This window comes from Osmerus eperlanus, chromosome 27 (genome assembly GCF_963692335.1).
Source record: "Osmerus eperlanus chromosome 27, fOsmEpe2.1, whole genome shotgun sequence".
NCBI classification, from domain to species: Eukaryota; Metazoa; Chordata; class Actinopteri; order Osmeriformes; family Osmeridae; genus Osmerus; species Osmerus eperlanus.
Window position 1 is genome coordinate 5,798,483 of NC_085044.1, and position 13,641 is coordinate 5,812,123.

At 42.3% G+C, this 13,641-nt stretch overlaps 1 protein-coding gene across 3 annotated transcripts in view; it reads right to left on the reverse strand.

Moving 5' to 3' along the window:
- LOC134013972 (trichohyalin-like) overlaps positions 1-13,641 on the reverse strand; it is a 128,221-nt gene that overhangs the window by 17,304 nt on the left and 97,276 nt on the right. Inside the window, exons 1-6 of one of the 3 annotated variants that reach the window (XM_062453765.1) lie at positions 9,472-9,610; positions 8,047-9,120; positions 7,870-7,938; positions 7,706-7,783; positions 7,401-7,505; positions 5,512-7,036 (exon numbers count right to left, since the gene is read on the reverse strand). In XM_062453765.1, coding sequence (XP_062309749.1) covers positions 5,808-7,036; positions 7,401-7,505; positions 7,706-7,783; positions 7,870-7,938; positions 8,047-9,120; positions 9,472-9,595 — 2,679 coding nt within the window. In that variant the 5' untranslated portion in view covers positions 9,596-9,610 and the 3' untranslated portion in view covers positions 5,512-5,807. Of the gene's footprint in view, positions 1-5,511; positions 7,037-7,400; positions 7,506-7,705; positions 7,784-7,869; positions 7,939-8,046; positions 9,121-9,471; positions 9,611-13,641 lie in introns of those variants that run through there. The other 2 variants (XM_062453764.1, XM_062453767.1) reach the window with 2 other exon arrangements.

Genomic DNA, 13,641 nt, shown 5'->3' on the forward strand with positions numbered 1-13,641 from the left:
ATAGTACCAACATGTTATTTGCAAATTTGTGAGTCAACAGAATTAACGTTAACGAGCCTATGAAATGAATACATCATTATTATCATAGGCAGATGAACTAAGAGCAACGATAAAATGCTGCTCTATGTGATACCGCTGCTCTATGTCAGTAGTCCTACATCAACATACATCAGTGTAATCTATGGAGCTCCTGTGTTCTGTGTTCATCTTCATGAAGAGGATGACTGTTCTTCATCTCCACATATAGACTACAGCATTTCATGTTTTACTGAGAGAATATAACATCTCAGAATAATCATCTTCAACCCAGTAAGATAATTAAATGTTGTCATGTGCATTGTTTGTTCAACATATTCTTCACTAATTTGCATCACTACTAAGTGATTTGAGCCTGTCTCTTCCAATACTGTACATCTCTACAAGCTTAGAGTATAGAGGGGTTAGAATGGGCAGCATAACCAGATAAGTCAGAACACCTCTAATGCTCTAACTCATAATTACATGTGAAAGTATAATTGTATCTGTACAGACAGAGAGACGGTGTTGTCATAGTTCATGTAGAGATGTGCATAATCATGTTCTGTAGCTGTAGAACACTTACCCGTGTCCCATAGACACACAGCCTTCTCCTCCTTCTGTCCTCCATAGGTGACCTGACAGATGTACACTCCTCCATCTGACCCCTTGTAGTCTCTCAGCCTCAGAGACACGTTGCCTCCCTTCAGCTCCTGGGTGACCAGACTCACTCTGCCCTCATAGCCCCTCCCCTCTATCACCTGGCCATTCTTATACAGGTAAATACACTCTGTCTCCTTAAACCACCTGATTGTCATGGCAGCAGCGCTGGTCTCAGGAGAGAGGTGACATGAGACGGTAACATCCTTTCTCCTATCAGCCTTCACAAGCCTCTCTGGTACCCTGAGTTTAAACTCATCTGTTGGGGAGAAGAGAAACAGTACTGACATCTCTGCAGGTGCATGACAAGTATACAGTCTGCATCTATGAAGTAACAATCACACACAGACTCTATATGCTCTATACACACTCAACCTAGAGAGACGTGTAGGAAGAATCTAAACTCACATCACTAGCAAACATGAAGGACAGCATGGATGATAATGTAACCAGTAAGGAGAGGTTATATACAACACAGCAGCATGGATGGTTGTAGAGAGGGTTACACACAACACAGCAGAATGATAGCATACAAACAAACATAATGTTGGTATACTGCATATGTTCATTTAGTATTGAATTTGTTCATTTAATGACTAGAGGGATGTCAGATTGTGAACATGTTTGTACATGTTTGTACCTTTATACTTAATGTTTCAGTGCAAACAATGACTACTTGTGTCCACTTACTGTGTTGTCCGGCCTCTGCCATGTGTCCTTCCTGTATAGAGACAGTTACAACACTTGATCATGCTAAAACATTACAAAACATGACCGTTTCATTATTGTTCGATTTGACATGGCAAACCACAAGGACTATATTCTTCTGACCTTTGAGTCACACAGAAACATGTTTTTGCTGCTGTTTCCTCAATACGGACATGAACACATCAAGATCTTTTCTTACCTTTTCTGAACTTGAATTCCAATACTTTATCAGACAGATGTTTAATATAAATCTCTAGCTGCCTGTAATTCATACCTTTCCCTGGGGTTGAGGGTGGAGAAGGAGGAAGCGTTTAGGAGTGGGGATTCAAGGACAGTGAATCAGGAACAGATTCAAGAAGTCGAAGAACAGGTTTAGTAAGGCGGTGAGAAAGGCTAAACGACTGTACTCTAAGAGACTAAAACACCAGTTCTCTGCTAACGACTCTGCTTCTGTCTGGAGAGGGCTCAGGCAGATCACCAACTACCAGCCCAGAGCCCCCCACACCACTAACAACTCTCGCCTGGCCAACGACCTTAACAAGTTCTACTGTCAATTTGAAAGACAATTGGACTGTCCTGAACAACACCTACCCACTTTAGAGACCCCCCCCCCCCATCACCATAGAGACGACTCTCTCCATTCAGGAAGGAGAAGTTAACAGACTGTTCAAGAGGCAGAACCCCCTCAAAGCAGCTGGGTCGGACTCTGTCTCTCCAGCCACCCTCAAGCACTGTGCTGACCAGCTGTCTCCGGTGTTCACCAACATCTTCAACACCTCCCTGGAGACATGTCATGTGCCAGCCTGTCTCAAGTCCTCCACCATCATCCCTGTGCCCAAAAAGCCAAGGCCAACAGGACTTAATGACTACAGACCCGTCGCCCTGACCTCTGTGGTAATGAAGTCTTTTGAGCGCCTAGACCGCGAAGACCAAAACCTCACACCATGAGAACAGTTTCTTCCCTCCAGTAACCTGAGCCTTATCAACAAGGCCCCCAACTGACACTCTGTCACTTTATCACATACAGCCCTACTGCACTCTCAGATTGTTTGTTTTATTTTAGATTTTATATTGTATAGTTATGTCAGTATTTTGCTTACATTTTTACGTTTTTACAGGTTTTTATATTTTAGGATAAGCACACTAAGATTTTAAGATTCAATATGTTTATTATATGTTTACTGTATGTACCTGCCCACCACACTTGCTTGGCGAATAAACACAATTCTGATTGTGAATGTATCAATATATCCTTCAAAGTTCATACATGTATACTGAATGTATCAATGCAATGATAACTAGTTAACACTTAGTGTGGTTTCCTACCTCTGCCATTTTCCCTCCATTTATGGAGAAAGATAGAAAACATGATCCTGACTATGGCAAACATTCTCAGTTTTCTTTCAGTCTTACTACAGCATCTGCTAGATGTATGTTCCAGTCTTTAGAATGTGGAGATTGTTTCTGAACAATTGGAAACACCAGCTGTAGTTCTGGAAGGTAGAATATGACTAGAATATGACTGGAATATCAAAGTTGTACATTACCTTCAATGAACCCAAACTCTTTCATGTTTTAAACATTGTGTACATCATACACAATGGTACAAAGCAACAAATAATATTCAAAACCTTTTCTCAATACTGTGTGAAGAGATTGTACTTCAGTGTAGTGTTTACTTCATATAGACAGAGACTTACATGTATTTGTGCCCACGATTCCTGAGAACCAGACCAGTCAGACTTCTCAACGGCTGTGGAGAATGCTGAGAGCCAAGCCATTTCCTGTGTGAAACAACATCCAGGAGTTCCTGGATGTTGCCGCACCCAGCAGCACATCAGTGCCCAGCCCTAGGTAGCTACGATGCAGGAATGTACAACCACATTCAAACCCACTTTCCCCTCTGTTACTGTCGTGTTCCACACAGCCTACCTAACTGTCACCCCGTCCTCCACAAGGACTTTTATGATAATAAAAACCCATGATTTATTTTATGAAAAAAAAAAAAATGGTAATCCACTTATGGAAAAAGTCTTACAAGGAGAGGTAATCTTTGTTTTTAAAGGAATACAATTATGAACATACCAGTCTGGAATTTTAGTCCTTTTAATTGAATGAAATGCACATACATTTTTTTTGCTTACAGTAAATAAAACTGATTATAATGGTGTGTTATTGTGTAACACAGATTGTGAATCACTTCCACCATCATAGTTTCAGGGCTGACTGTTAACACCTAAACGTCCCTATGTACTTTCACCTGTTCACCACCAGAGGGCATCATCTCCTGAATTCTAGCCAGACCCCTTGTTCACTTCTGACACACCTATTTTGATTTCCAATCCCCACCTGTAAGTAGATCCCTTCTCACCACAGTCACTTTGCAAAGTCTTGTCTAGTGTTGCTACCTGTGTATACCCTGCCACCCTGATAGAGCCTGTTAGGATGCACCCTGACCCAGTCTCTGGGATCTACCTTCTGCTCTCATTTGCTCCTGTCTGACCCATCCCCAGCCCCAGACCCTGCTCCTGTGGATTTGCTCCTCTACACCAGGTTTTCCTGTACTGATACTTGCTCGTTTTGGATTACTCCTTTGGACCCTGCTTATTGAAGTTCTGTTCTGCATTTGGATCCAACTCCTGGTCCCCTTCCCACGTTACAATGACAGATATTAATGGTGTGTGCTGGAAAAAGCTGGTGGATCTGAGTGAAGGTTTCTGTGGTCATGTCAAGGTCCTTAGAATATCACTAAGTCACATATTACCTCCAATAAATAAATAAAAAATCGTATTTTTGTAACGTTGTACACACCATAAATTGTGGTACAAAGTTATGAATAGTATACAAAAACCTTTGTCAATATTGTGTGAAGAAAAGCTACTTATGTGTAGTGTTAACTTCCGATAGACAAATACATTTACCAGTAATTGGGCTCACTATTTCTGAGAACCGACGAGTCAGGCCAGTCAGACTTCTCAAAGGCTGTGGAGAATGTTGAGAGCCAAGCAGAACACACACAGGACACACACACAGGACACACACACAGGACACACAGGACACACACACAGGACACACACACAGGACACACAAGACACACACACACAACACACACACAGGACACACACACAGGACACACACACAGGACACACACACAGGACACACAGGACACACAGGACACACACACAGGACACACAGGACACACAGGACACACACACAGGACACACACAGGACACACTGGACACACACACAGGACACACACACAGGACACACACACAGGACACACGACACACAGGACACACGACACACAGGACACACACACACACACACACAGGACACACACACAGGACACACAGGACACACACACACAGGACACACACACAGGACACACACACAGGACACACACACAGGACACACACACAGGACACACACAGGACACACACACAGGACACACACACAGGGACCAGCTGGTATGAGGAAACAGGGATGTCAGGTGCTCTCAAACAAGGTTAGAAGCCTGGACTGTCAACACTAGTATCATTAAACAACATTCCAACTCTTAAATTATGTGAAGTTGTATCTTTTTGGTCTATTTGACCCAGACATACACACATAAGTTATGGAGTTACACAAACTGTTCCTTGGCATCTACTACAGTAAAACTGTTACAACCAGGCACTTCTGGTCCTTGATTATCTGAAGCACTTTATAACTGCACTTTTGTGTCTCTATGTTGCTTTGGAGTGTGCTAAAGTAAATGGTAATACCACTTTTTAATTATAAAACACTTTAACAAACACATATTCTAACATTTTAACAAGGAAATACCACAGCTAGTTGTTACGTTGCTCATTATTGGACACGCTTGTTGAATTATGATCTATTCCTCTTGAGTGTTCAGAAGAGAGAATTGCAGGACAAATGCTTTTTTTGAACCACCTTGTTCTCCCGATAGAACATTAACCACCAGGTCCTCCCCCAGGAGATCAACCACCTGGTTCTTCTCTCAGAACACCTACCACCTCGTTCTCCCCCAAGAACACTAACCACCTGCTTATAGTCTCAAAACATTAAACATCTTGTTCTCCTGTGAGAAAACTGTTCAAGCAAAATAACCAGATAGAGTCTGTGCATCTTCTATATTATTTATTCAGAAAATATAAATGCTTCAGAATCTTTACAAGGTGGTTGATGTTTTGCAGAATTCACCAATGACCATTTCTCCAGGATCTTAACAAGTTAGGGTTAACAGCAGAGATACACAGAGTAGAAATATATTTACAGAAACCATCTGTATGAATCAAGGTCAGAGGTCTCTGGTTAGGTCTCTAGTTCCATCTCTCCTCTATAGAGAGGTTGTGTAAGTAGCCTCCTCTTCCAGATCCTCCTCTGGTCCTAGGACTTGTCCAATGCACTGACTTCATTGACTATTTTAAAAACTCAGTACTGAGATCTATTACTTTGTGCTGAATTCTATCCATCTTTCTATCCTTTTCCTGCATCTCCCTAGCCATGTCCTCCACCTGTCTCCTGAGCTGCATCTCTCTCTCTGACATCAAGACACTAACATGTTTCTGTAATGCAGGCAGGACAATCTTCATTAGTTTTCTCTCTGCTTCAACTCTGGCCTCTTCTTCAAACTTCACCCTCATCTTCTCCATGTCTTTCAGGTGTTTCTCTTCCAGCTCTCGTCTCTCTTCTTCTGACTTTTCTCTGACACTCTCCAAATGTTTCTCTAACTCCTCTCTCTGATGGATCTCTCTCTTTAGCTCCCTCTCTAGTTCTCCTATCTTCTGGTCATCCCTCTCTTCCTCCAGCTGTTTCTCTAGATCTGTTATTTTCTCATTGAGTGTTCTGATGTCTAAGCTCAACTTCTGGATCTCTCTCTCCTTTCTTTCCAGACAGCGTTGAATCTCTTCATCAACCCTCTCTTTCATTTCTTTTTCTTCTCTCTGTCTCTTCTCTTCTATACCTTTCTGAATCTTTCCCTCCATCTCTCTGACCTGGGCCTCTGCCTCCTGGTAGGTCTGACTGCTGTAGAAGCTCTCTCTGTTTCCTGCCACCATCTCCTCTACCTGGTGCAGCAGCTCTGGGACCTGAGTGCCATGGGCCCTGTCCTTAATGTTGAGGACGTGGTACCTGTTCCCACATTTCTCTACAAGCTGCTGGAGGTCCTGACTTGCTGTTTGGAGAAACTCCTCCTTGCTCTGCTCTCTCAGACTGTCATCATGGGTGAACAGAATGACAGTGTGTCCCCAACAACCCTCTCCAAACATGCCCTCCATTCTCTCCATGGCTCCTCTCTCCTCCCCCTCAGAGGGCTCCACTGGTACGACCAGGAGGAAGGCGTGGGGTCCCGGGGCGGACAGACGGACACACAGCCCCACATCCTGTCTCATCTCCTCCAGAGAGAGTCCAGGGCAGAACCAGTCTGGAGTGTCCACCAGCACCAGCCGTCTCCCACACACGTCCCCCTCTCTCCTCCTGCTCCTCTGGGTGACTGCAGAGGGGCTGTCCTGGGCCCCAAACTCCTCTCTGCCCAGGATGGTGTTTCCTGCTGCCCTCCTCCCAGCCCCAGTCCTCCCCAGCAGCACCAGTCTCAGCTCAGACACACTGGGAGACACTGGAGGGTCTGGACTGCTGCTCTCTCCCCCCACTGCAACACAACACAGGAACATGGTCACACCACTGGTCTAGTTGGAGAGGAAAGTACATCTAGGATGATATTAACTACTCAATTGGCTGTGTTTTAAAACTGTGATAATGTCTGAAAAATATAGACAACATAGAATAACATGAATTAAAAATGTGTAATAATGAACATCTCTATCAGAATAAATCATAATATAAGTTCCTCACTGCAGAGCAGTATACATAGCAGTATCAGGCCGTTTGAGATTATAAACCTGAACTCTATGATCACTATGAAACACACAGTAGGATAGAAGATGTAAGGACAGTAGAGGATGGGTTAGATGTTCAGGTGTTTGTAGGTGTCTGTAACAGAGCTGATGACTCACTGTCTGGAGGTTGTTCCATGCTGTGTCTCCTCCTGACTACAGGGACCACAGTAGAACCTTCATCCTGTGGTAGTGGTGGGTCTGTATCTGGGGTCTCTCCTCCCACTGCAACACAACACAAGACACAGCTCAAACTACTGACGTGTGGGTCACCCTGGACATTCATACCAGATGTTCACCTCAACAGAGTCATCTGACTATGATACTGAACCCAGAGTTAGACAGGTTCCTGTAGGTGCATGACCAGTGTATAGAGAATGGACTGGGTCAGATATTCAGGTGTTTTAACAGAGTTGAGGACTCACTGTTTGGACCAAGATCCAAGCTGTTGCGTCTCCTCCTGATTGGTAGTTTGGGGCCTGCTTCTGAGATCTCTCCTCTCTCTAACACACAAGATGAAACAACCATTCAGAGGGCATCATATTTAGAGGGAAATATTCAAACTAAAACTTCACATTATAACACTCACCAGTGGTTTTAAACGATAACTCATTTCTCTGTCTCTCTACCTCAGTGTTCAGGTCACATATCTGCTGTGCTGAAATAATTGAAAATAAAAACCATAAACATACCATTTCCAAATACAAAACACTTCAAATGTATCACAGAAATTATATGAAATACAAGTTACGCCATGAAATCTTACCAAGTTTAATGTTTTCATTTTTGACATCTTCCACCTGTCTGTCTCTCTCCTTCAGCAGTTCATCTCTCTCTCCTAGTTGTTTGTCCTTCTCTTCCAGTCTCTTCTCTCTCTCTTTACCTTCACTCTCTAGTCTCTCCAGTCGTTGGTCTCTCTCTTCTAATTCTCCCTCCTTCTCTCTCAGTCTCTGGTTCCTCTCCTCCAGTTCAGAGTCTTTCTCCTGCAGTTGGACTGTGAGCTTCTCTACTTGGTTGTTCTTGTCCTGCAGGTCTTTTCTAAGCTCCTCCTGTTGTCTCTCCTTCTCTCTCACCTGCTGGGTCATGTCATCCAGTTGTGTCTCTTTCTCCTGAAGGTTTTGGTTCTTCTCCTTCAGTTGTGTTGTAGTTTCCTCCAGTCTGCTCTCTGTGTCCTCTAGTTGTTTATTCTTCTCCTCCAGGAGTGAATCCTTCTCTTCTATCCTCTTTTCACTCTCCCTCAGTGTCTTGTTCACCTCCTCCAGGTGTCGGTCCTTTTCCTCCAGCTTCTGGTTCCTGTCCTCTAGAAGTTCATCTCTCTCTCTTAGTTGTTTGTCCTTCCCTTCCAGACTCTTCTCTAACTCTTTACCTTCACCCTGTAGTCTCTCCAGTCGTTGGTCTCTCTCTTTACCTTCACTCTGTAGTCTCTCCAGTCGTTGGTCTCTCTCTTTACCTTCACTCTCTAGTCTCTCCAGGCGTTGGTGTCTCTCTTCTAGTTGTTTGTTTGTCTCTCCCAGTTCCTCCTGCCTCCTCTTTAGTTCATCATCTTTCTCCTTCAGCTGCTTGTCTTTCTCATCACACACTTTATCTCTCTTCTTTAGCAGTTCATCTCTCTCTCCTAGTTGTTTATTCTTCTCCTCCAGGAGTGAATCCTTCTCTTCTATCCTCTTTTCACTCTTCCTCAGTGTCTTGTTCACCTCCTCCAGGTGTCGGTCCTTTTCCTCCAGCTTCTGGTTCCTGTCCTCTAGAAGTTCATCTCTTTCTCTTAGTTGTTTGTCCTTCCCTTCCAAACTCTTTATTAATCTGTGAATGTCCTCTGGACGTTTGTAGTCTATCTGTATTTCTGGAGGGTTATATAAAAACATGAATTAAGATTTGAAATCAATACATTAGAACAGCTGTTGATATGCAGATATTTATTTTGATATATAAAGTATGTTGTTGCGTTGTCACAAAAACCGGTAACACGGTACCAAATTGTGTAAAAAACGGTACAATACCAGAATTTCTGACATTCATACAGAACATCTCAGCCAAGTCGGCTCCCACCCTGTCCTCATACTGCCCCACTGCACAGTGTTAGGACCTGGGCTTGCACTGTGTCTAGCTTGGTCAGAGAAGAGCTGCTGACCCATAGACAATACACCCATAATCTATAACTGCTCTAACCAGAACCACATACTTTTATACTCACCAAGAAAATAAGCAGATTCCTCTCTTCTCCTCTTGTACTCTGGGCTCTCACTTTGTAAATACACTTCAGCTGAAACAATGATGGAGAACAAACAAGTTAGATATATTACACTGCAGTAATACATTCTCTGTCAAGCTACTTGGAACATATATGTTTTCAACTACTAATACCAGCAGCAAAGCAAATTGTGTTGAAATACTTTTATTAAAAAATCATTGTATAAATTATTAATGATTTCATGTTCCATTTCTAAACCAAACACAGCAAACATGTATTGAATGTATATTCCTGACAGTTTATCCTGTGTTAATGTTTTACAACAAGAATGTTTCTTCTGTTTCACAGGTCAGGCAGTGAAGTGCATTCTTTCAGACATGTTGTAGTTTGAACAACATATTCTTCTTAAGTTTTAAGCAGATTTTTGTTGTAGGTCTACTAGCACCACCTACTGTACTGGAGTGTGGTCCAGAGCCAGACATCTAAATCCTCCCTATTGGTCTGGTTTCTCTTAGAAAAGGACCAGTGAAGATCTCTCTCTGCTTGTACAATCCCACAACAAGACCTCCACCATCAGTCTTGTAATGCCCTGAGCCCTCAGACTCACCTTTAACCTCTCCCTTTCCCTCCGTCCATATCAGGGCCTCAGCCTCTGCCTTACTGATAGACACCATCACCTCACCCCCCTCCTCCCTGAGGGCCTGCTTAACCAGACTGTCTGCACTCTGGAACCCACATCAGTTTTACCCACACCCCCATCCTCCTCACACCATTGTGACCTCGGAGAACCTCATACAGCAGGTCCCGTCTACTGTGGGATGTGAAGGACTGTACACTCATCAGAACTGCACTAGACTCTGAGCATATAACCACTCCACCATCCACTGTAAGGCCAGTCAAATCACCAACAGCTCCACTGTAAATACAGCCAGGTGATCTTGGAAGCACTTTCAGACCATGACCTCTCTATCGGGTTTAACAAACGCTGCCCAATTGTGAATATTTGTAACCATCCATTGTACACAGAAACACCCGACTACAGAACATCTCAGCCAAGTCGGCTCCCACCCTGTCCTCATACTGCCCCACTGCACAGTGTTAGGACCTGGGCTTGCACTGTGTCTAGCCTGGTCAGAGAAGAACTGCTGCCCCATAGACAATACACCCATAATCTATATCTGATCTACCCAGAACCACATACGTGTTCACATACACTTCTTGCACTTGGAAAACACTTTTTCAATATGATCAGTACCTGCTCCCTCTCCAAATCATTCCCATACAACATCATGCAGACCTCCTCCACTACCTTCCTCCTGGTGAAGAACACAGTCTTCTACTTCTTAACCGAGAAGTTTGACTAACATCAGACCTGGACCCAGGCTCACGTGGATCTCAGGAGCAAAGCTTATTATGGGATACATCTGAATAATACTGTGAGTGTATCTCTGCTCACAGGTTTGACCATGAAGGCAGGGTTTTCAGATATTTAAATAATGGCACCATGGAACTTAAAATAAAACAATAGCAGTGTTATCTTCAAAATCTAAAATATATTGGTACATTCTTAATCTATAATGTTGTGTAGAAGGATATGAAACAGAAAGTTAAAACATCATTAAAACAGAACACATCAGTATACTGTGCGAGTTCATCTTAAACATTGATGATGAATAACATGGTAGTGTCAGTAACCAGATTTGTTGAAAACAAGGATGCTCTATGAGATGCAGCTGCTGTATGTTAATGGTCCTACATCAACATACATCCGTGTAATATATGGCGCTATACATGTTACATGTTTTTTCAACATGTTCTTCATTATGGACCACTGCTAAGTGATGTGAGTCTGTGTCATCAAACACTGTAGATATATATACAAGCTCAGAGTATGGAGTGGTTAGAATGGGCAGCATAACCAGCTAACCACCACTAATGCTCCAACTCCTACTTACATTTGAAAGTGTAATTGTATTTGTACATGCAGAGAGACTGTGTCGTCATAGTTAATGTAAATATGTTCATAATTATGTTCTTTACCTATAGAACAATGACCCTCCCTGGACCACAAACCCACACTACGATGACCTGACAGATGTCCCCTCCTCTATCTGACCTCCTGTAGTCTCTCAGCCTCAGAGACAAGTTGCCTCTCTCCAGCTCCTGGGTGACCAGACTCACTCTGCCCTCATAGCCCCTCCCCTCTATCACCTGGCCATTCTTATACAGGTAAATACACTCTGTTCATCAAACTACAGCTACATCAAAGTTCCCTCTAAACTGATCAAAACATGATAGTATGTTTTAATACATGTTAGAGGACAGCCTAGATGCATACTTTCTTTGCTAACATATCTTAAATGTGAGAGTTTATAACACATTGTATTCATCCTCTCCTTATTAGAGTCCTTCTCTATGTGGTGTTGTACCAGGGAGCAGGTTCAAGTGCAGCTTAGCAGCACAACTTATTATGGGATACATCTGAATAATACTGTGAGTGTATCTCTGCTCACAGGTTTGACCATGAAGGCAGGGTTTTCAGATATTGAAATAATGGCACCATGGAACTTAAAATAAAACAATAGCAGTGTTATCTTCAAAATCTAAAATATATTGGTACATTCTTAACCTATAATGTTGTATGTCTTGAATCAGATATTTGAAATTACTCACCTGATGCTGAAGTTGTGTAGAAGGATATAAAATAGAAAGTTAAAACATCATTAAAACAGAACACATCAGTATACTGTGCGAGTTCATCTTAAACATTGATGATGAATAACATGTTAGTGTCAGTAACCAGATTTGTTGAAAACAAGGATGCTCTATGAGATGCAGCTGTTGTATGTTAATGGTCCTACATCAACATACATCCGTGTAATATATGGCGCTATACATGTTACATGTTTTTTCAACATGTTCTTCATTATGGACCACTGCTAAGTGATGTGAGTCTGTGTCATCAAACACTGTAGATATATATACAAGCTCAGAGTATGGAGTGGTTAGAATGGGCAGCATAACCAGCTAACCACCACTAATGCTCCAACTCCTACTTACATTTGAAAGTATAATTGTATTTGTACATGCAGAGAGACTGTGTCGTCATAGTTAATGTAAAGATGTTCATAATTATGTTCTTTACCTATAGAACAATGACCCTCCCTGGACCACAAACCCACACTACGATGACCTGACAGATGTCCCCTCCTCTATCTGACCTCCTGTAGTCTCTCAGCCTCAGAGACAAGTTGCCTCTCTCCAGCTCCTGGGTGACCAGACTCACTCTGCCCTCATAGCCCCTCCCCTCTATCACCTGGCCATTCTTATACAGGTAAATACACTCTGTTCATCAAACTACAGCTACATCAAAGTTCCCTCTAAACTGATCAAAACATGATAGTATGTTTTAATACATGTTAGAGGACAGCCTAGATGCATACTTTCTTTGCTAACATATCTTAAATGTGAGAGTTTATAACACATTGGATTCATCCTCTCCTTATTAGAGTTCTTCTCTATGTGGTGTTGTACCAGGGAGCAGGTTCAAGTGCAGCTTAGCAGCACAACTTATTATGGGATACATCAGAATAATACTGTGAGTGTATCTCTGCTCACAGGTTTGACCATGAAGGGAGAGTTTTCAGATATTGGAATAATGGCACCATGAAATTTAAAAGAAAACAATAGCAGTGTTATCTTCAAAGTCTGAAATGTATTGGTACATTCTTAGCCCATGATGTTGTATGTCATGAAACAGATATATGAAATTACTCACGTAGTGCTGAAGTTGTGTAGAAGGATATGAAACAGAAAGTTAAAACATCATTAAAACAGAACACATCAGTATACTGTGCGAGTTCATCTTAAACATTGATGATGAATAACATGTTAGTGTCAGTAACCAGATTTGTTGAAAACAAGGATGCTCTATGAGATGCAGCTGCTGTATGTTAATGGTCCTACATCAACATACATCCGTGTAATCTATGGCGCTATGAGTTGCATGTTTTTTTCAACATGTTCTTCACTATGCACCACTGCTAAGTGAGCCTGTCTTATCAAACACTGTATATATATACAAGCTTAGAGTATAGAGTGGTGTCGTGGAAATTTTGGAATACAGTTATAATGTGTTTCATATATGAGGAACGGAAGTCTAAGAAGAGTCAA